General features: G+C 31.4%; 1 protein-coding gene across 6 annotated transcripts in view; it reads right to left on the bottom strand.

The window, feature by feature from the left end:
* Positions 1-2,057: 2,057 nt before the first annotated feature.
* The window catches only part of LOC127716338 (A disintegrin and metalloproteinase with thrombospondin motifs 16-like), a 78,372-nt gene continuing 59,352 nt past the window's right edge, over positions 2,058-21,077 (bottom strand). For all 6 annotated transcript variants that reach the window (XM_052222509.1, XM_052222508.1, XM_052222507.1 and 3 more), the window contains 10 exons: positions 20,398-20,458; positions 19,324-19,459; positions 17,018-17,196; positions 16,375-16,492; positions 15,418-15,507; positions 14,815-14,987; positions 14,378-14,441; positions 13,181-13,387; positions 5,415-5,511; positions 2,058-2,438 (listed from right to left, as the gene is read on the bottom strand). In XM_052222509.1, the coding sequence (XP_052078469.1) occupies positions 2,363-2,438; positions 5,415-5,511; positions 13,181-13,387; positions 14,378-14,441; positions 14,815-14,987; positions 15,418-15,507; positions 16,375-16,492; positions 17,018-17,196; positions 19,324-19,459; positions 20,398-20,458 (1,201 nt within the window). In that variant the 3' untranslated portion in view covers positions 2,058-2,362. The remainder of the gene's footprint in view (positions 2,439-5,414; positions 5,512-13,180; positions 13,388-14,377; positions 14,442-14,814; positions 14,988-15,417; positions 15,508-16,374; positions 16,493-17,017; positions 17,197-19,323; positions 19,460-20,397; positions 20,459-21,077) is intronic.

The raw sequence follows: 21,077 nt of genomic DNA, 5'->3' as shown, positions 1-21,077 counted from the left end.
TTATATAAATAGTATTGCTATACATATATGCACTTTCACATAATGGTTTGAAAACATGTTGAATGGTTTGGGACTAATTGTTAATACCTTTTATTGTTTTAAATGATTTACGTAATGATTATTGGAAAAACATTTAATTTTCAGTAATGGCTGTATTTTGACATGATATTGAAACTTGACAATTTTTGCCTTGAAAGTTTGTCTAGTAGTGATTAACATTTGAAACTTTTGTTGTGAATTTTGTACAATGCAATTAGACTATATACAGGTTCACAGGTCAGATTACTCAAGTAAATTAAGTATTGAAGAATTCTGCTTCAGTTCAAACTCAGAGTGGTCTTGACTTTGAGACAAGCTAATAAGTTTTTATTGTAATGGTGTAACCTTTCTTAATATTTAAGATGAATATCAGTAACAAAATGCTGTTTTATTGATTGACTAGTATTAATTATTTCCCTATAGTTATGTAATAGTTGTCCCATATGCAAGCACTCTATATATCTTTTCTTTTCCAATTGACGTAAAAGCAAAACTAAACATTTTATATATGCTACCAAAAGTGAAGAAATATTTTGTTTATCTTTTTTTCTCTAGATAAATCTGGATAAATCTCCTCTAAAACATTTGTCAATAAATGTTAGAAATATAGATTCCACCACTGCAACAAGTGTGTTACGATATTTCTGCACTCGGGACAGTTAAATTTTAATATTTAAAGCGCGAGGCTTGCCGAGTTTTTTAAATAAGTAAAGTTAACTGTTGAGAGTGGAGAAATATCGTAATACACGAGTTATAGTGGTCGAATCTGTTTCTCTAATGATTGTTATCCTTCCTTTTCAAAGATTTGCAGAAAGTTGTGTACTTTATATTTGATGTAATCAGGCATTGTCGCCTTTTTTCATGACGTCACAATAGGAAATTCAGAAGAAACCAAGAAAATTTTACGTCATAATTAAATTTCGACCAATCATTTGCCGAGAACAGATATTTCACTATAGAGGTGAAACATGTTTTCTATCACCGATCAAAAAATGTGAAAATAGCACAAAAATTAGAGAATCACAACTTTACCATCTATTATCTATAATGAGTTTATTAATATTATGAATATGGTGAATGATAGTGGGATTGTGAAATGCAGTGCAGTTTTTTTTTAGTGTAACTGATGATAATGAATGCCTAATTTAGTATATATTCAGTTACCGTAGCCACTCAAAAATGTACAGCTTTTAAATGTACCAGTCATTCTGAGTGCTATGCCAGTAGATGACACCTGTGAATTGTTTTATTTTATGACTAAAATCTATAATAATTTAGTGGCCAGAGAGGTATGATAAGGGCAATTCTTTTTTCCTGAAATTACAAAATGACTTAATGTGTTTTAGCCTAAAAAATATGTTAATGTTATGAATAAATAACTAGTGCAGAAAGGGCACCATTAATGTCACCATGATGTCATAAACATTTCGAAATTGCTCTATTTGACATAAAATGGCAAATGGTTTTTGTCATTATAGATATAAGCTAAGGCTTTTGCCCAAAAAGATATTTTACACACATTTGTAAAAAACAGCTTGTGGCATAATATCGTTTTGGGTAAAGCTCATACCTAAATAACAAGATTTATAAATTAACCTATTTTGGCAGCTAAAATGCAAATATGTAAAACAAAATTCAAAAACTTAATTTATGATGATTGACAGTGTTCAGAAAGCAGGAGGACTGTTATTTTGGCATATTTATAATACTTATTCAATTTCAAGGGGCGAAAAAGTGGCCTTATCATATACATATTCATATGTTAGAAGAATATAAAATTGAGTTGACCTGTATGTAGATACAAATATAATTACATTGAAACACGGAAATTTTTTTTCTTTTTTTCTTAAGAACATTATATTTTATTCATCAAATCTTGCATCTTACAAAAACCATCAAGCGTATATTTCAATGATAGTTTTGTTTAAATTACGTTTGAACATATCTACATGGGTTCTAAATATATATGCTAAATAAGGAAAATATGGTATTACAAAGGCTTTAATGATTCAACAAAATTCATAAAAATCTTTATTAAAAAAATAGTAAAATTACATTCAGTGTGAGAAGAATTCAACAAAAATACAATATACTCAAACTTAACAATAATAAATTTATTATATGGAAATAATAATATATCTTGTATGGAAATGCCTTTTCTATCTGTTCAGATGAGGCATTATAGTCCTAGAAATGAGAATATTATATGAAAGTTAATCATAATAGTATGAGTAAGAAATACACTTTTAGTTAGCACAGCACGTAGAATAAAAAAATATTGTTATATACAAAAAAAATCCCTACTGCAAACATGTGCATTTAGTCATTTTCTTCTTTTCATAAATAACGGATCTGTGATATTCTTGGGCTTACTTTTGATGGAGATGGTCTTGACACTACTGTAAGAAAACAAGAAAAAATATCTTTTAAGTGTTGCAGTAATTTTAAGTGAACATACATTCGGCAGGGGAATTCAGCTAAAGAATGACTGAAATCAACAATACTCAATACTCAAACTTTATGGTGCCAATCATGAAAACGTTGATGAATACTAATCGTTTGTGTCACAATGATAGACATGTTTTCTAGGTTTTTGAAATTAAGAATTCAGAATAGTTGCCTGATCTGTAGGATTGCCATTTGTGTACTTTTCCCTATAACATAACATTAGTTGATTCAGTCCAGATCTGGCACAGCGAGAGAGAGAGAGAGAGTGTGTGTGTGTGTGTGAGGGTGTGTGTGTGTGTGTGTAATCTTTGGCCTTGTTTACCGCAGATTAATCGGACTCTTGTTGAAATAATGATTTAAATAACCACAGCATATTTGCTTATAAGCACAAACAGTTTTAACTTCAGCATTGAAACAACATGTTGTTTTCATAAGCACATTTCATGGTCCTCTATTAAAACTGCAATATATATATTATTTTCATTCGAAACTGGATGAATATGCTTCAACATATGGTAGGACCAACATTTAACCTTGGTTTATTATTTGACTGATGATTTGGTCTAATGATTTCCTGAAATCTGACCATTTAATTTAAGATTACCATTTTTGTGGGGTTTAATGTTTTGAACCATGATGCCTTAATAGAAGCAGTTGTTATGTCAAGGGAAATACCTTGCGTTTTCAGTAAAAAAAATATAGGTTTGGGTCATTTTTTCGAAAGTTTTTAAAACAATGAAAATATAGAGCACATGCAAGTACCAACTCAATAATGTTTGTCTAAAGATCATATTTATCACAGAAGCGAGACATATCGATCCTTCATTACATTGTTGGCGTCGACAACGGTGGTGGGTCTAGATTTAGGTGCAGTTTGTGGTGAAAATGTTTCTTTTATCCAGCCAGGCACGTTTTATTGTCGCTATTGATATTAAGATGGTGTTCAACTTTGTACAGCGCGCTGTCAATATTGGTTCTTCGTTGTTGTTTCCCAATCATTGAACGTACGATGTTGCAACAGATATCAGCCTACCCACTCTGTTGGCGTTCATTTGAATATAAAGCGACAATAATGTGACATATAAAATTGGATACCCCAATACAAAATATTGTTCTCCGATTCGACTCAAATTCTCATTTTTAATTTAAAACATACCAAACGACTATCCATATTTTGAAAGCCATAAGGAAACAATTAACAACGCATGGACTCGAGTGTTCTTCTCCATGTCTGCCTTGTTTAACTTTTCAATGTTGACATGCTCTCCCTTTTGATAACTTAGCATGCTTAACACATGTGTGGCCCATCCCAGTTAAGGGTTGAATTGAAGTTGGCATGGATATAGATTCAAACAATCAGCCAATAATACATCAGCAATGTTTTTGAGCTAATATATACTAAATTGAACAAAAACGACTGCTATATTATTTCACAATTCCGCTTTTAAAAATGTTTGAAACAAAACAATCATTTTATGAATTTTTGTCAACCTTGTAACTTGTGTTCCTTTACCATTAGGTTTCAGATATTTTTGAGACACCGATAACTTTGACAAACTTCTTTTAATACAATGAATCGTGAGTGAAAGCTATATGATGGTCTTAAGCAAATTTTAAAAATACTGTTTTCCTCATTTTGTTAGCATATGGTCTGGTTTTGGATTATTTTCTATAAATATCATTTGCCTTGTTATCATTGGAGTCTTATGAAATTTGGCAGAAGTTTCTACAAGATCGAGGAATATCATCTGAAGAAAAAAAGTTTGATTCTTTTCGTATTTTAATGAATTTTGATGAATGCATGGATTTAATATTTTGGTAGTCAACATTACACTTTTACACTTCATGCAAAACACAGAGTATCTGCGGAACCCTGAATGAGTTTTGAATTTTTTTTTTTTTTAACATAATTCGACTTAAATTGCCGTAAATATTCTTAATGTTTCAAAGACATTACAGTTTACTTAACAATTACATACTTAACAGTTATCTTTAAGCTAAAATCATTTGATTTTGTAATATCTAATTTCTTTGGCCTTAAAGGTTTCTCAGTGCACCTTTCCGTCAATAGTCTACTTTGCATACAGAAAATCTATGTTATTTTGTCAAATGTCTGCAGATTCATCGATTGATTAAATGATGGCTTCTTAACAACTGGCAGTTGTAGGCAGTTGTAGGAAATTTAAGTGAGGGAGCGTTGAAAAAGTAGGTGGCGTCTGCCATATATTTTATGACTTCTAACAAAACTATACAGACAGTCCAATGGCCCAGAAATTCTTTATTGAGGGTCCAAATGATTTATCTACTAAAAACATTAATGCAATTTTGTTATTTTCATTTGGAAAAAACTTGGGTAATCTAATTGGGAAATATAAATGAATCTTCAATTCATAAGACGTTTTTTGTTAGATCTTGTTAATTTTTCCTTTTTTTTACTGAACTGCAAAAATGTCGAAGACTTAAATTTGAATGCCAAATTTTATTGATCAAACTATGAGATTAGTACACACTTTTGCTTACCAATACTTAAAGCTTGGTAATAAATATAAAAGATGTTCTGATTGTTTGCTGCTCATAGAAATGCAATAAAAATGTTTGATTTCTAAAATGTGTAGCAATGTCGAAGTATGTGGTAAAAATGAATCAGATAAGTGTATGTTACACAGTAAAGTTTACCAATGTGATGATTGGTACCAAATTGGTACTATGAATTGTTGCTGTTGAGAAATGTGTTACAGACAGATGGATAGACCGAGTCAAATTAGTATTGCCCGCTCTATTGAAACCAGGTATAATAAAAAAAGGTTATAACAGCAGTTTCTTATCAACTGTGTATTATACCTCTGTTCCAATATAATTAGGTATGATACAAAAAAAAAAAAAACTTATACAGCAGATGTCTTTAGAACAAATGACAATAATCTTACTTTTTCTTTTTCTTCCTGTATAAGATATGAAGACGGACTACTATTGTAATCAATACTCCTGTACCCCCACATCCACCAACTACATACACATATTTCACTGAAATATAAATCTGTACACTATGACAACTGTCATGATCAGCTCTTCTATAAATAACAAAGATATACATTATAACAAGTGCCTCTAAGTTCAATGAAATAAAAGTTTAAAATCTGTTGGATCTACATATATTCGGGTCCTCTGAAAATAAGAAAGACAATAAAAAACATGAAAAAATGGTAATAAATTAACTGAATGCAACTGTCAAAAAAGAATTAAAAAACCGACTTCTAGGTAAACTAAAAAAACAAAACAAAAAAACAAAAAAAAATAAATCATTAAAACCTGACTAAATCAAACGCTCGACTATATCAAACAATGGAAAGAATGAATTACAACTGTCATATTCCTAACTTGGTACATACATTGCCAGCAGAAAAGGGTCAGTTAAACATGATTTGAGATTTAAAGCAAAGATTTTTTATAACTATTAAACTGAGATCAGTCAAATGCAACAGACTCGCCTGGAATCGAAGGCGGACACCTAACCTACAATGATCTCAATCAGTATTTTTACGACGCTTGTAGGGCAGCACAGCTGACAGAAGAGGAATTAGCCTACATTGACGTTTTGTTAGAAGTAATATTAATGTCAGTGTATATATTAATGATGTACAATTCGATGATTTAATTTATCTACATTTGTTTGATTTATATTCTTGAAAGAGAGGCAATAGATATTAACAAACTGAGATAGTATTTCAAATGTAACACTGCTAATTGTCCCTGTTAAAGATATTTTTTTCTAACAACGACTCTGAAATAATGACGTTTTACACTAAACCTTGTGTTAATATAAGATCATGCCGAAACAGAAATTAACATAAAGGGCCAAAATCACTTGGACGGAGTTTTTATGTAGTCTTGAACGTCTTATGGGAGTTTGTATAATAAAAAAAAAACGAGAAAGGTTTAAAAACCAAATGTATGATCAGCTAAAAAAAAATCCCGGACTCCAATATATTTGACGATTCAATCTCAGTAATCGAAATGAAGAACATAAAATAATATACTTATTAAACATACGAAGGTTTGTGATGTATATAGAGCAACTATCTTTAAAAGTATTCGGAACTGTTTATTAGCTTCATATCGATAAATCAATTTGCTAGAACAAGATTTATAAAAGTAAGGGACATTTTGATCAAGACACAATATTAATATTTGCTTTGTTTGAGATGTTATCCATTCAAATATTCCACGTTAGATCATCCCTAATGGTTATGTAAAGTTCTTTTTCTTTGTCTGTCGATTTTTCAACCTTATTGTGTTCTAAAACATAGCAAGTTTTCTTGTTCTTCTAATGTGCATTATTTCCCATTTGAATAAAATTATTGATTCTTGCTCCCACTGATCCAATATCGGTAAGCATGGTTAAAGTAGTTTAACAGTCGATAAGACATTTGTCATGTGATATGCCAATGACTAACTTATGTGCACTGTAATTGTGTAAATAATCTCCAAAATTATTTCTAACAAAATTTATAGTCAGGAAATTGTTGTCTGCGCATCTGGTATATGGAACCGATGCAACATTATCATTGTTAATCATTGAAATTCAGCCTGTATAGAACCTTCGTAAGGAATTTCACTTTAAAAAGATAGCATATTTAAAGTTGTATGGTTTAAATTAGTCAGTCAATAGTTTGAAGACGTTTATCGATATATATATATATATATATATATACAAGTCTAAATTGAAAACAACGTTCAAACCTATGATTGCGTTGGATAAAAACCGCAATTTTTATACGTGTGCATGCAAAACAAATTTCTTGATAGAGGGGTCTAAATACAGCACAAACAACATTTTCCAAAAGACCAAAAATAGTGAAAAAGTATATTTTAACAAAACGCATTTGACTAACAGGTCGAACAACAAATGTTCTTAAATCCTGCTGACTGCCATTGGCGATTGCCAAATAAACGGATCACAAGTTGTTACAAAATGAATCTTTTAAAATTTTTAATTTAATACCAAACAGAAAACAATAAACTTGCGGAAAAGATGGTATACCGCAAACAAAAGGTGCAAAAATTAGTACACCATATCCGGATTTCGACAATTAATGTCTCTTCAGTGATGTTAGGGATCGAAACGGTATTTGGAAGGCCATACAATTTACCTCAATTTTGGATAGACTCTTGAATTTTGAAGAGTCAAAATATTAGAAATAGGATGAACGGATCATATAAACCCGAATGAAAATATAATACAAGCCCAAACGAAAAAATATAAACAAGTCTAAATTGAAAACAACGTTCAAACCTATGATTGCGTTGGATAAAAACCGCAATTTTTATACGTGTGCATGCAAAACAAATTTCTTGATAGAGGGGTCTAAATACAGCACAAACAACATTTTCCAAAAGACCAAAAATAGTGAAAAAGTAGATTTTAACAAAACGCATTTGACTAACAGGTCGAACAACAAATGTTCTTAATCCTGCTGACTGCCATTGGCGATTGCCAAATAAACGGATCACAAGTTGTTACAAAATGAATCTTTTAAAATTTTTAATATAATACCAAACAGAAAACAATAAACTTGCGGAAAAGATGGTATACCGCAAACAAAAGGTGCAAAAATTAGTACACCATATCCGGATTTCGACAATTAATGTCTCTTCAGTGATGTTAGGGATCGAAACGGTATTTGGAAGGCCATACAATTTACCTCAATTTTGGATAGACTCTTGAATTTTGAAGAGTCAAAATATTAGAAATAGGATGAACGGATCATATAAACCCGAATGAAAATATAATACAAGCCCAAACGAAAAAATATAAACAAGTCTAAATTGAAAACAACGTTCAAACCTATGATTGCGTTGGATAAAAACCGCAATTTTTATACGTGTGCATGCAAAACAAATTTCTTGATAGAGGGGTCTAAATACAGCACAAACAACATTTTCACAAAGACCAAAAATAGTGAAAAAGTATATTTTAACAAAACGCATTTGACTAAAAGGTCGAACAACAAATGTACTTAAATCCTGCTGACTGCCATTGGCGATTGCCAAATAAACGGATCACAAGTTGTTACAAAATGAATCTTTTAAAATTTTTAATTTAATACCAAACAGAAAACAATAAACTTGCGGAAAAGATGGTATACCGCAAACAAAAGGTGCAAAAATTAGTACACCATATCCGGATTTCGACAATTAATGTCTCTTCAGTGATGTTAGGGATCGAAACGGTATTTGGAAGGCCATACAATTTACCTCAATTTTGGATAGACTCTTGAATTTTGAAGAGTCAAAATATTAGAAATAGGATGAACGGATCATATAAACCCGAAGGAAAATATAATTCAAGCCCAAACGAAAAAATATAAACAAGTCTAAATTGAAAACAACGTACAAACCTATGATTGCGTTGGATAAAAACCGCAATTTTTATACGTGTGCATGCAAAACAAATTTCTTGATAGAGGGGTATAAATACAGCACAAACAACATTTTCCAAAAGACCAAAAATAGTGAAAAAGTATATTTTAACAAACCGCATTTGACTAACAGGTCGAACAACAAATGTTCTTAAATCCTGCTGACTGCCATTGGCGATTGCCAAATAAACGGATCACAAGTTGTTACAAAATGAATCTTTTAAAATTTTTAATTTAATACCAAACAGAAAACAATAAACTTGCGGAAAAGATGGTATACCGCAAACAAAAGGTGCAAAAATTAGTACACCATATCCGGATTTCGACAATTAATGTCTCTTCAGTGATGTTAGGGATCGAAACGGTATTTGGAAGGCCATACAATTTACCTCAATTTTGGATAGACTCTTGAATTTTGAAGAGTCAAAATATTAGAAATAGGATGAACGGATCATATAAACCCGAAGGAAAATATAATTCAAGCCCAAACGAAAAAATATAAACAAGTCTAAATTGAAAACAACGTTCAAACCTATGATTGCGTTGGATAAAAACCGCAATTTTTATACGTGTGCATGCAAAACAAATTTCTTGATAGAGGGGTATAAATACAGCACAAACAACATTTTCCAAAAGACCAAAAATAGTGAAAAAGTATATTTTAACAAACCGCATTTGACTAACAGGTCGAACAACAAATGTTCTTAAATCCTGCTGACTGCCATTGGCGATTGCCAAATAAACGGATCACAAGTTGTTACAAAATGAATCTTTTAAAATTTTTAATTTAATACCAAACAGAAAACAATAAACTTGCGGAAAAGATGGTATACCGCAAACAAAAGGTGCAAAAATTAGTACACCATATCCGGATTTCGACAATTAATGTCTCTTCAGTGATGTTAGGGATCGAAACGGTATTTGGAAGGCCATACAATTTACCTCAATTTTGAATAGACTCTTGAATTTTGAAGAGTTAAAATATTAGAAATAGGATGAACGGATCATATAAACCCGAAGGAAAATATAATAAAAGCCCAAACGAAAAAATATAAACAAGTCTAAATTGAAAACAACGTTCAAACCTATGATTGCGTTGGATAAAAACCGCAATTTTTATACGTGTGCATGCAAAACAAATTTCTTGATAGAGGGGTCTAAACACAGCACAAACAACATTTTCCAAAAGACCAAAAATAGTGAAAAAGTATATTTTAACAAAACGCATTTGACTAACAGGTCGAACAACAAATGTTCCTAAATCCTGCTGACTGCCATTGGCGATTGCCAAATAAACGGATCACAAGTTGTTACAAAATGAATCTTTTAAAATTTTTAATTTAATACCAAACAGAAAACAATAAACTTGCGGAAAAGATGGTATACCGCAAAAAAAAAGGTGCAAAAATTAGTACACCATATCCGGATTTCGACAATTAATGTCTCTTCAGTGATGTTAGGGATCGAAACGGTATTTGAAAGGCCATACAATTTACCTCAATTTTGGATAGACTCTTGAACTTTGAAGAGTCAAAATATTAGAAATAGGATGAACGGATCATATAAACCCGAATGAAAATATAATACAAGCCCAATCGAAAAAATATAAACAAGTCTAAATTGAAAACAACGTTCAAACCTATGATTGCGTTGGATAAAAACCGCAATTTTTATACGTGTGCATGCAAAACAAATTTCTTGATAGAGGGGTCTAAATACAGCACAAACAACATTTTCCAAAAGACCAAAAATAGTGAAAAAGTAGATTTTAACAAAACGCATTTGACTAACAGGTCGAACAACAAATGTTCTTAAATCCTGCTGACTGCCATTGGCGATTGCCAACTAAACGGATCACAAGTTGTTACAAAATAAATCTTTTAAAATTTTTAATTTAATACCAAACAGAAAACAATAAACTTGCGGAAAAGATGGTATACTGCAAACAAAAGGTGCAAAAATTAGTACACCATATCCGGATTTCGACAACTAATGTCTCTTCAGTGATGTTAGGGATCGAAACGGTATTTGGAAGGCCATACAATTTACCTCAATTTTGGATAGACTCTTGAATTTTGAAGAATCAAAATATTAGAAATAGGATGAACGGATCATATAAACCCGAATGAAAATATAATACAAGCCCATACGAAAAAATATAAACAAGTCTTAATTGAAAACAACGTTCAAACCTATGATTGCGTTGGATAAAAACCGCAATTTTTATACGTGTGCATGCAAAACAAATTTCTTGATAGAGGGGTCTAAATACAGCACAAACAACATTTTCCAAAAGACCAAAAATAGTGAAAAAGTAGATTTTAACAAAACGCATTTGACTAACAGGTCGACCAACAAATGTTCTTAAATCCTGCTGACTGCCATTGGCGATTGCCAAATAAACGGATCACAAGTTGTTACATAATGAATCTTTTAAAATTTTTAATTTAATACCAAACAGAAAACAATAAACTTGCGGAAAAGATGGTATACCGCAAACAAAAGGTGCAAAAATTAGTACACCATATCCGGATTTCGACAATTAATGTCTCTTCAGTGATGTTAGGGATCGAAACGGTATTTGGAAGGCCATACAATTTACCTCAATTTTGGATAGACTCTTGAATTTTGAATATATATATATATATAAATATATATAATCTGCAATCTATTCCATCTTCATGCCTAATATATCATGTACTGTGCATGCAGTATTGTCTCGATATCCCAATAGCACGAGTTCGAATCCTGGCGATGGAAGAACAAAAATGTGCTTCCGCACAATTGCAGATTTAACATAGTTGTATTTCCATGCCATGCAACGTATTAATGATAAAAGCTCAATTATCAAATTTGCAAATTGCTGGTCGTTTTAACGCTACTTTGTTAGTAAACCCAACTTTATAAATAAGAATACACACGTTGCAGAAAGTATTGTTTGGCGTATGCATCTTTCTGTTCTAAATGTGTCTTTCCTCTAAAAAAAGATGCAGTACTGGTGTTTTACTTTAAACTACACATTGCAAATTGAAAGCAATGTTTATCCTTTCGGTGGTCACATAACTTGAAAAACCTTTACATAAAATAAGCAGAACAGTAAAACAATGCATTACGGTCAATAAACTTGTCATATATATCAGGATTTTGCAGGGAAAAGAAGGTTATACTGGAATATTAGGAAAGTACAACTGTAATGCTTGCAATGACTCTGACCCGGTTATGGTTATGTCAACGTTTGATATATATGTTGTTGTTTCAGTTGATATCTTCATCCAGATATCCACAGGAACACTCATTTTAAAGGTTCAATTTTAAACAACATGAAAACCAAAAAGAATCCAATTAGATAAGGTAAAATTGACTAATGCAAAATGTGCGCAATGGAGTTGTATCAACAGTTTAATAACATTTTTTAAATCGTTTGAAAAATGAAAATATGCCTGAAGGATGTATCATTTAAAGCATGCAATTACAAAACCTGCATTCAGGTAGATAGTTAACTCGAAGAATGGATGTCCACTTGCAGTTGTATTGACCTAGTGGTAGACAATCACATCTAATCACTAACTCATATAATTGAATGCTGCTTATTTTAAAATTTATACGAAGTTAATGCAAGTGACGATCACGTTTTGCATAGAGCGCAGAAGCTAGAAGTTTAATAATCACCTGTTTTCATTTTGTAAATTTTTTAAAAAACACAACATTTAATTTCTATAGTTACAGATCTTAATAAAAAACTATATATGTAATTAACATTTTGAATCATATCGTGTGAAACTTTTAGGAAAATAATTTAATTTAAACGTCAGAAGAATGAATGAATATCATAAATTAGGAATATCAAAATAACAGTGGATGCGCCTCTTATGATTTACCATATTCAATTTGAAAGCCAGGGATTAAGAAAATACAGAAATACAGGAGGAGGGATATAACCAGAAAAGACTCCAAATAGAGACCCAACGATGGTATAACCCAAAATTATTTAGTGTCAGAACACAGGCTAACTAGACCATATGTTACTGAGTTTTTTTAATGTCTTTATTTTTTTTTTTTGAAGAGTCAGGTAACGATATTTGATGTACTTTTCTGTGTTTGAGGGATTCCTGTTATTTTTTTTATGAATTATACAACAGATGATCGAATTGATAGAAAGGTACGTAAAACAAATTTCATCCTTTCTTACTGTCACATAATAAATGCTTTGCATTCGATAAGAACACATAATATTTTATTTACATTTGGTGAAATTACTACTTGTCTAAACTCACAATTAAAAGTTAGTAGTGTTGCTGTTGTTGTTGCGTTTGTATTTGTTGCTTCTACTGTAGTCATAATAGTTGTTTTTTCCACAGTTGTTGTGTCAATGGCATCTGTAACATTTATCATATTTGCTTGTGTAATGGTTGTTGTGGTCACTGGAATAGATATCAATGCTGCTGTTGTCATTTCGTCTGTTATCATATTGTCTGTTGCAGCTTTGGAACAGAAATTAAAAAAAATCAAATGATATATAGAAACATTAGCATCTTTTAACCCATATCTATAGAACAAATAAATAATTTGGGAATTACATTTCTTTATTTTTTTTCCCTTCTGTATCTGATTTAAAGTTATTTGTTAAAATAATAGATTATGTCAACAACTTTGAAGTAAAAGATAGTCTATTTGAAAAATAAAAGAAGGGACACAGGAACTCGTAAAAAATGAAAAAAATCCACCGAAAGTCAAAGGCATGGGGTATAAGAACCTAGTTTCTTTTCTTTTTAAATCTATCAACGGAGAATTCAAAAACGGCATGTGTTGAATCATGTCAGTACAGAGCACTTACTACTTAGCTACTGATAATTTTCCATTCCACCATCAATTCATTTGTTTCAAAATAATTTAATAACCGGGATATATACGACTGGTTTCTACTGGTGTTAGTAAATGTAGCTAGTTATAATCGATTCATTGTTCATTTTCATCTTTTCACTTCCTTTTTACCGTACAAAAGATTGATTTCTATGCTAAAATTCAATAGTATAAAAACTGCATGAAAACGCTTGATTGTAAAAAGTTCTCAGTACAACAAAAGTAGCTGTCCTGATGACGTAATTAGTACAAATTTATGTGTTTGTATTTTTTAACATAATGTAACTGCTCTATATGTTTATTATACACATTTATCCTTTTTTTTAACTTTATAATAAAAACATATCACAATATATTCTTTCAGATTCATAAATTGATCTAGATTTTGATATCAGGCCTTAAGAGTGTTGTCGACATCCAACCTAACGTCAATAACGAAGACAATTACATGTATGAGATGCAACACAAAAATAATTATGTTCAAGTAACTGATTTGATAAAACCTTTTCTTAATCTGATAAAATATGTAGAAGGATACAATATATCGATTTAAGAGTAACATGCCAATAAAAGGATATGCCTCAGTAAGCGATTACGCTAATAAAACTTACTGTTAATGGGCACAGAATAAACATACTTCATTCCAGTATTACTGTTTGATCCATAACTATACACCTGTAAATTAAAAAAAAAATGCGATTTACTGTTTTAGACGCACATGAGACTTTTACCAGAATAACACACGTTCGGTTGGGATAGTGATGTTTCTGATAGTTTAAGTTTTGTCAAGTTTGTGTAATGATTTTGTGTCATGAATACTTACAACTAGCCTTTTGGAATAAAACATCTTGATCAAAACAAGAATAGGGAATGCAAACCTGATTTCTACTTTTATATTATTTACACAATAAGTAAAAAGCTGACTTTGCCAACTGATAATCCCCGAACTGCACTTGTATTGAGGGAATACAGTTTTATTTCAAGGTTTCAAAATACGATTTTGATTAATATTCACATGCATAAATGTGTATTAATTCATTTTACAAACCTTCACAATCACTGGCCCTATCAATGGTCCTTCGGCATGCATGATAGCAACATAAGCATCATTATGCCACCAAGTTCCGTTAAAATAGACCGGACTATCTCCAGTTTGAAATATTCTAGATTCACCGGCTATGCTACTCGTTATAATTGGAGTCCCATCTTCATCAAATATTTCTGAAATGACAAATCGATACACCATTCTTTAAATGATCTTTTATATTTGTTTTCCTCAATACCTGAAATGTAAATTTCATGTCTAAAAGGAATTGTTTGAAATAGGCTGTTGGTTTTTTCTTTCGATTGGTTCAATTTGTTATTCCGATGCCGCCATGTACTTTAGTTGAATATATGAAAACGATTTTGTTAGACGAAACCTATATCAAGAACAGTAATCAAATCCTCAAAATCTATAATGTAAAATTTTCAGTTGGATATTTACGGGATCCTTGATTTGTCTGGAGAAAATGATCCAAATGGCGTCTTTATATTTATTTTTAGGTATTGCAGGTAAATCGAAATTGCATGTATGAATTCATATGATAAATGAAACGAATATACTTTCCCTGCAGTGCTTAGCTAACATACATCGTGGGTGAGTTGTTACCTGTATAATATTTCTTCATATCGTTCCATACAAATGATATTTCAATGTTATATGCACCAACAGGAATTTGTGTCCACTCTTTTCGTTGCCCTATATAAAACATATTTTTCAAAACATAATTTCATAATGAAAGAAGAACGACGTTGGCCATTTTCTCGGGAATTGGAAATCTCAATGTGCGGACTAACCGTGTCTGCTTGATAGTAACGTTTATGCTGGTAACATTTTTTGTTTTTCTCTGTTGACATATATTTTTTTTATAGTGATTAAGGTTATAACACAATGTTGACTGCAGTACCCTATTTTTGACATTTTTACCTATTATGTCTGTTTGTTTTGTTTACAAATTGTTGTCAATATAATGGAATTTTATGCGACTTTCATACAAGTGAGAGGTTTAGCTAGCTATAAAATCAGGTTTAATCTACCATTTTCTACATAACAAAATGCCTGTACCAAATCAGGAATATGACAAATATTATCCTTTCGTTTGATGTGTTCGAATTTATAATTTTGCCATTTGATTAGGGACTTTCCGTTTTGAATTTTCCTTGGAGTTCGGTATTTTTGTTATATGTACTTTTAAATGTAAACTGCATGAGGTTGATTGCAATACAGAATTTTATTTTTGATAGATATGAGTTATTTATTTGAACGACTTAATAAATTTTAAAATAATAAATTTCGATTCAAATTTAAAAAATGCAACAGTAAATAAAAACAATGCAAGAAACGCGGAAAGAGTCTATAATTGTTTTTGATTCTGTTAATATAGTAATATATTTTGTGTTAGAAATACCTGTCGCTATTATCTAACGAATGTAAAAGTACTCAGGAACAAAAAAATTACATGAAATAAGTGTCTCATCCTGATCATTTAATACACACAATCCTTAAATGAATTGTTTTGTATGTTTGAAAAAACATTACCAATCACTAGCAGATATTAATATTTACATTGAGCTACATCATCAGTAAAATATCCCTCTAGGATAATGCATGTACTATTGTCACCATTACACACGCCACATCCATCAAATACACCAGCATTCAGAGTGTTGGCGCAGTCAAATCTCTACAAGATAAGAAGAAACAATATTTATCAACATGTTTCTATATTACTGAAATGTCTGCCCCTCCAAATAATGAGCGTGTGACAAAGGATTTCGTCAAACAAATAGGGTACATGTGGTGTTTTACCAATTCTGTGTTAAATTCCAATCACCAAGAAGGAGTTTATGTTGAAGAAATTGTATAAAGTTCTATCAGACTTATTTTACCCTGCAAATTGCTCAAATAGCCGTCTCCACCTTCTTGACATAGCACCAACTTTAAATTCTCAAAAGCTTTCCGATCGTTGAAACTAAAACAGTATGAACTGCTTACCATCTACTACTCTAGGGGTTGCGCAGTTTTTACTTTCTATGCATTAAGGCTTATTGAATTAATTTGTCTGTCCATTTTATGTTATTTGTCATTCTTGGACATGTATTACTGACTCTTTGAATTTTGTTATATTTTGTTCTCTTCTTTTAACTGTTTACTTTTCTTAACTTTAAACTTACTAAATATTGAAACAGCCATTAACACTATGCATTACCTGACAATATCCTTCTAAGCAAGCAGAATAAAACCCTGGGCGTCGGGGATATTGATTTGCATCCGCAGTATCTAAGGTTCCAGGACACGGCGTACCGTTTTCTATCAATCCAAATCTAGTAAAATCAGGTCTTGTATACCCTGGAGTTGATTCACAAAAAACTTCACATACACCATGGTCTAAAAAAAATCGATTTTTTTTTCGAAAGAAAATACGAAATAAACATCAATAAGGCAGCAACAGCAAACAACACAAAAACAAAAGAATTGTATACGTCAAAATAAAGTTGCATATACAATACATCAAGCTGCAAACCGCCCGAAGTAAAAAAGTAGTTAATAAATATATATCACCAACTATCAATCATCTATTACTTACATCAAACCCCCCCCCAAAAAAAATAATCACACAGTACGATATGAGAAACATCAACAATGTTCTTAACTTGAAAAAAAATTAGAGGCGAAAGAAACCAAAGGGATATTCAAATTCATAAGTCGAAAAAAAAACTGACAACGCCACGGCAAAAAAAAAACAAAAAAAAAACAAAAGACAAACTACAGTATACAATACACAACATCAGAAACTAAAGACTGAGCAACACGAACCCCACCAAAAGCCAATAGTGATCTCAGGTGCTCCGGAAGGGTAAGTATATCCTGCTTCACATGTGATAAATTGTGTATTTTTCGTTCGGTCATTGCTAAAAAGTCTGAAAAAACTGATGTATTGTCGCATTCAGTTGGACAGATGAAATCGTTAATTTCATTTGATAAAGTACGAGTATCAGGAGCAATTAAGATTATCACGATTATCTTAATAATTACACGCTTGTTGATTATAGAGCAATAAAACCTGTAACGCGTGTTATCAGTGGCGGGGAAGTTAAAACCCTAACAAATCCACAAAAGTATATGCTCAGAGCGAACATTTGGAACTTGTATTTTTAACTTATACAGTGGGAGATGTTTTCTAACGTTATGGATATATTGTTGATATGCAAATAAATAGTAAGATAACGAAAATACCGTCTTCCATGGAAATTCCAAACGGAGAGTCCCTTATCAAATGGTAAAATCAAAACTCAAACACATCAAACGAAGGGAAAACAACTGTCACATTCCTGACTTGGCACCGGCATTTCCTTAGGTAGAAAATGGGGATTAAACCTGGTCTTATACCTAGCTAAAATTCCATCATTTTGACAACAATTTGTGAGCAAATTATCTACATTATATACAATTTATATTTTAGTTTGGGTTCCATTAATATATCCTCCTGAACTAGAAATTAAAGAAACAACAGACAAGGCTTCCACTGCCTCATTTTTAAACTTATACCTCGAATTTGACATAAGCGGTCATCTCAGTACCAGAATCTATGACAAACGAGACGATTTTAACTTTGAAATTATCAATTTCCACCACCTTAGTAGCAATATGAAAACTTCACCTGCATATGGGATATACATTTCTCAAATCATTCGGTACTGAAGAGCTTGTAGCTGCTACTCAGACTTTGTAAAACGACACCACTGTCTGAGCAAAAAATTGATGAACCAGGGTTATGACTAAGAACGTTTCGGCCTTTTTCTAAAAAAGTTCTTCGGAAGATACCAAGACTTGTTGATAAATTTTCCTTGTCAACTTCACAAATAATACACGATGGTCTTGAAGTATAGATTCTAGGTACTGAAGTTGTTTATCATCTTAATTACGTGTTATTGTTTTCTTTCATTTGTCCTTGTCAATTATTACTTTTACTGTTTAGTTTATTTTTTGGTAATATCCGTTAGAAGTGGCTCGGTACTGATACATCCCGCTATTGTGTTATTGTGCTATGATAATTTTTTGTATTCTTGTTTTTCGTTTTTGCTAATGTGCTTTGTCTATATGCCTTTTTGTTTTTCTTTGTTGACATATTTGTTTTTTTAAGGTGATTAAGGTTATAACACAATGTTGACTGTTGTACCCCTATTCTTGACAATTTTACCTATTATGTCTGTTTGTTTTGTTCACACATTGTTGTCAATATAATGAAATTTTATGTGACTGTCATACAAGTGAGATGTTTAGCTATCCATAAAACCAGGTTTAATCCACCATTTTCTACATAAGAAAATGCCTGTACCAAGTCAGGAATATGACAGTTGTTATCCATTCGTTTTATGTGTTTGAGCTTTTGATTTTGCCATTTGAATAGGGACTTTCCGTTTTGAATTTTCCCCGGAGTTCGGTATTTTTGTTTTTCACTTTTTATTCTACAGTAAGTAAACATGATATGAGTCAAATGATTTTTCTACATACTTAATGATGAGTAAATAGATCCGGAAGCTGTATATTCTGTTCCATTAATGATGTTGTTATCAATCAGTCTTTGACATGTCTCGTTTGCTCTTTGTACTATAAGATTAGAATCCGTGCCACTGTCCCCAGCACATGGCTGAAAAATATTATGAAAAGGATGTTTGATGTTGATGATCACTATTACCATTGTAATGCAACAAAACCTATAGTGTGTTTTTTCTATTCAATATTTCTGTAAGTTATGGAACCACTAATTCGGACCGGTTCAGAAAGAACATAAAAGAAAGTATACAGATTTTAAACACAATACTTCCTACGCATAGCTGTAACTTTGTCAATCAGTAAATTATTTGGGTAATTTTGGTATCAAATGAATGCTTAGGGACCACTACTGGACCTTTGTTGAAAGTTTCTTTTGAATATATGAAATTATAATTGAAATGCACATTTGCCCTGTTGTTAAGATCAGAAGTACCTATGTTTTTTTACTATTATACTTCTGGGAACTAGTGCGCTTTAATACGCAATTAAAGGTATTTTAATTTTTTCGGCACAAGTTAGGATAAGGTATAATTTTGACATGAAATGACAGCACTTTATTTGAATTTAAGACAAAGTAGTCATGAATGCTTGAAATTCCAGAATTTAACATAGAAACTAATGGGGCTATGAATTAGAAGTTTTATTCAATAAATGAACAGACCAATACACAGTGTTTATATTATTTATCAAACAATCTATTTCGAAAAATATAAATATTATGCAGAACAAATGGTATGTTTTACGCACATTTCTGGAGCACATGAAAATCACCAACAGGTTTTGGTTTAGTTTGGGTTGATCAGTCTTTAGTTTTCTATGCAGTGTTTCTCGTTTTTGTTTTTTGCAATTGTTTTGCCGGTCTTCGATTTATGAACTTTTATTGTCCCTTTGGTATCAACTGTCTCTTTTGGTATGTGATACAAAGAAAGTAAATCCAACACTGTAATAATATGATAAATTTATCATCATGTAAAGATTATAGCTTGACAAGGACAATCATTATAAAAAATTAGAAAACAAACCAATAACTACCGTAAGACTGCAACCTTCAGCTTCGTATTCATTTCCATCGCAATTTGCACTGTTCTTTGGACTAAAGTATTAAACAAAACGATTTACTAATTATTATGATTATTCACTAATTAGTAAAGTATAAGTTGAGATCTGCAAAACATGGCTGTTTTTTTTTTTGTGTGTCACAATCACTTTCCTCTGTTTTGTTGTCATACTTATTGAGAAAACATGTGACTAAGACCTGCGTCATAATTAGGTTCATGTCGCATTTCAAACACTTTATGCGTTTTGGACTTCAGAAATCATACCAGATCTCCATTGATTGATCTGTAAAAATTCTGCACAGATAGTTTTTTCACACAGTGGAGAATTCAGTGTTAAGTTCAAGTAATCTACAGTTTCTGTTGAATTTTACACACATCTTGTACATATTCGTGATTTAGTGCCCAAATTTCAGTCATGGATGTCTGTCTATCAGTAACACCCATTTAGTTTGAACGTGTTTTGAAATAACAGTTGAATATTAATGAAAATAGTCGGCATTACCGTTTTCGGAGATGTGAAGTGTCAAAATACAGCAAGTAATTTAATAAGTTATTTTTTTAGTCTAGTAGCATGCGAAATATCAATTTGACAAAAGATTTATTTCAAAAACAACAAATTGTATTCAACTCATAAGTCACAAAATATCCTTAATT

Source organism: Mytilus californianus, unplaced genomic scaffold, assembly GCF_021869535.1.
Source record: "Mytilus californianus isolate M0D057914Y unplaced genomic scaffold, xbMytCali1.0.p SCAF_9, whole genome shotgun sequence".
In the NCBI taxonomy this organism is placed as follows: Eukaryota; Metazoa; Mollusca; class Bivalvia; order Mytilida; family Mytilidae; genus Mytilus; species Mytilus californianus.
Note: the sequence above shows the minus strand (reverse complement) of the source record. Positions and strands in the feature narration are given on the sequence as shown.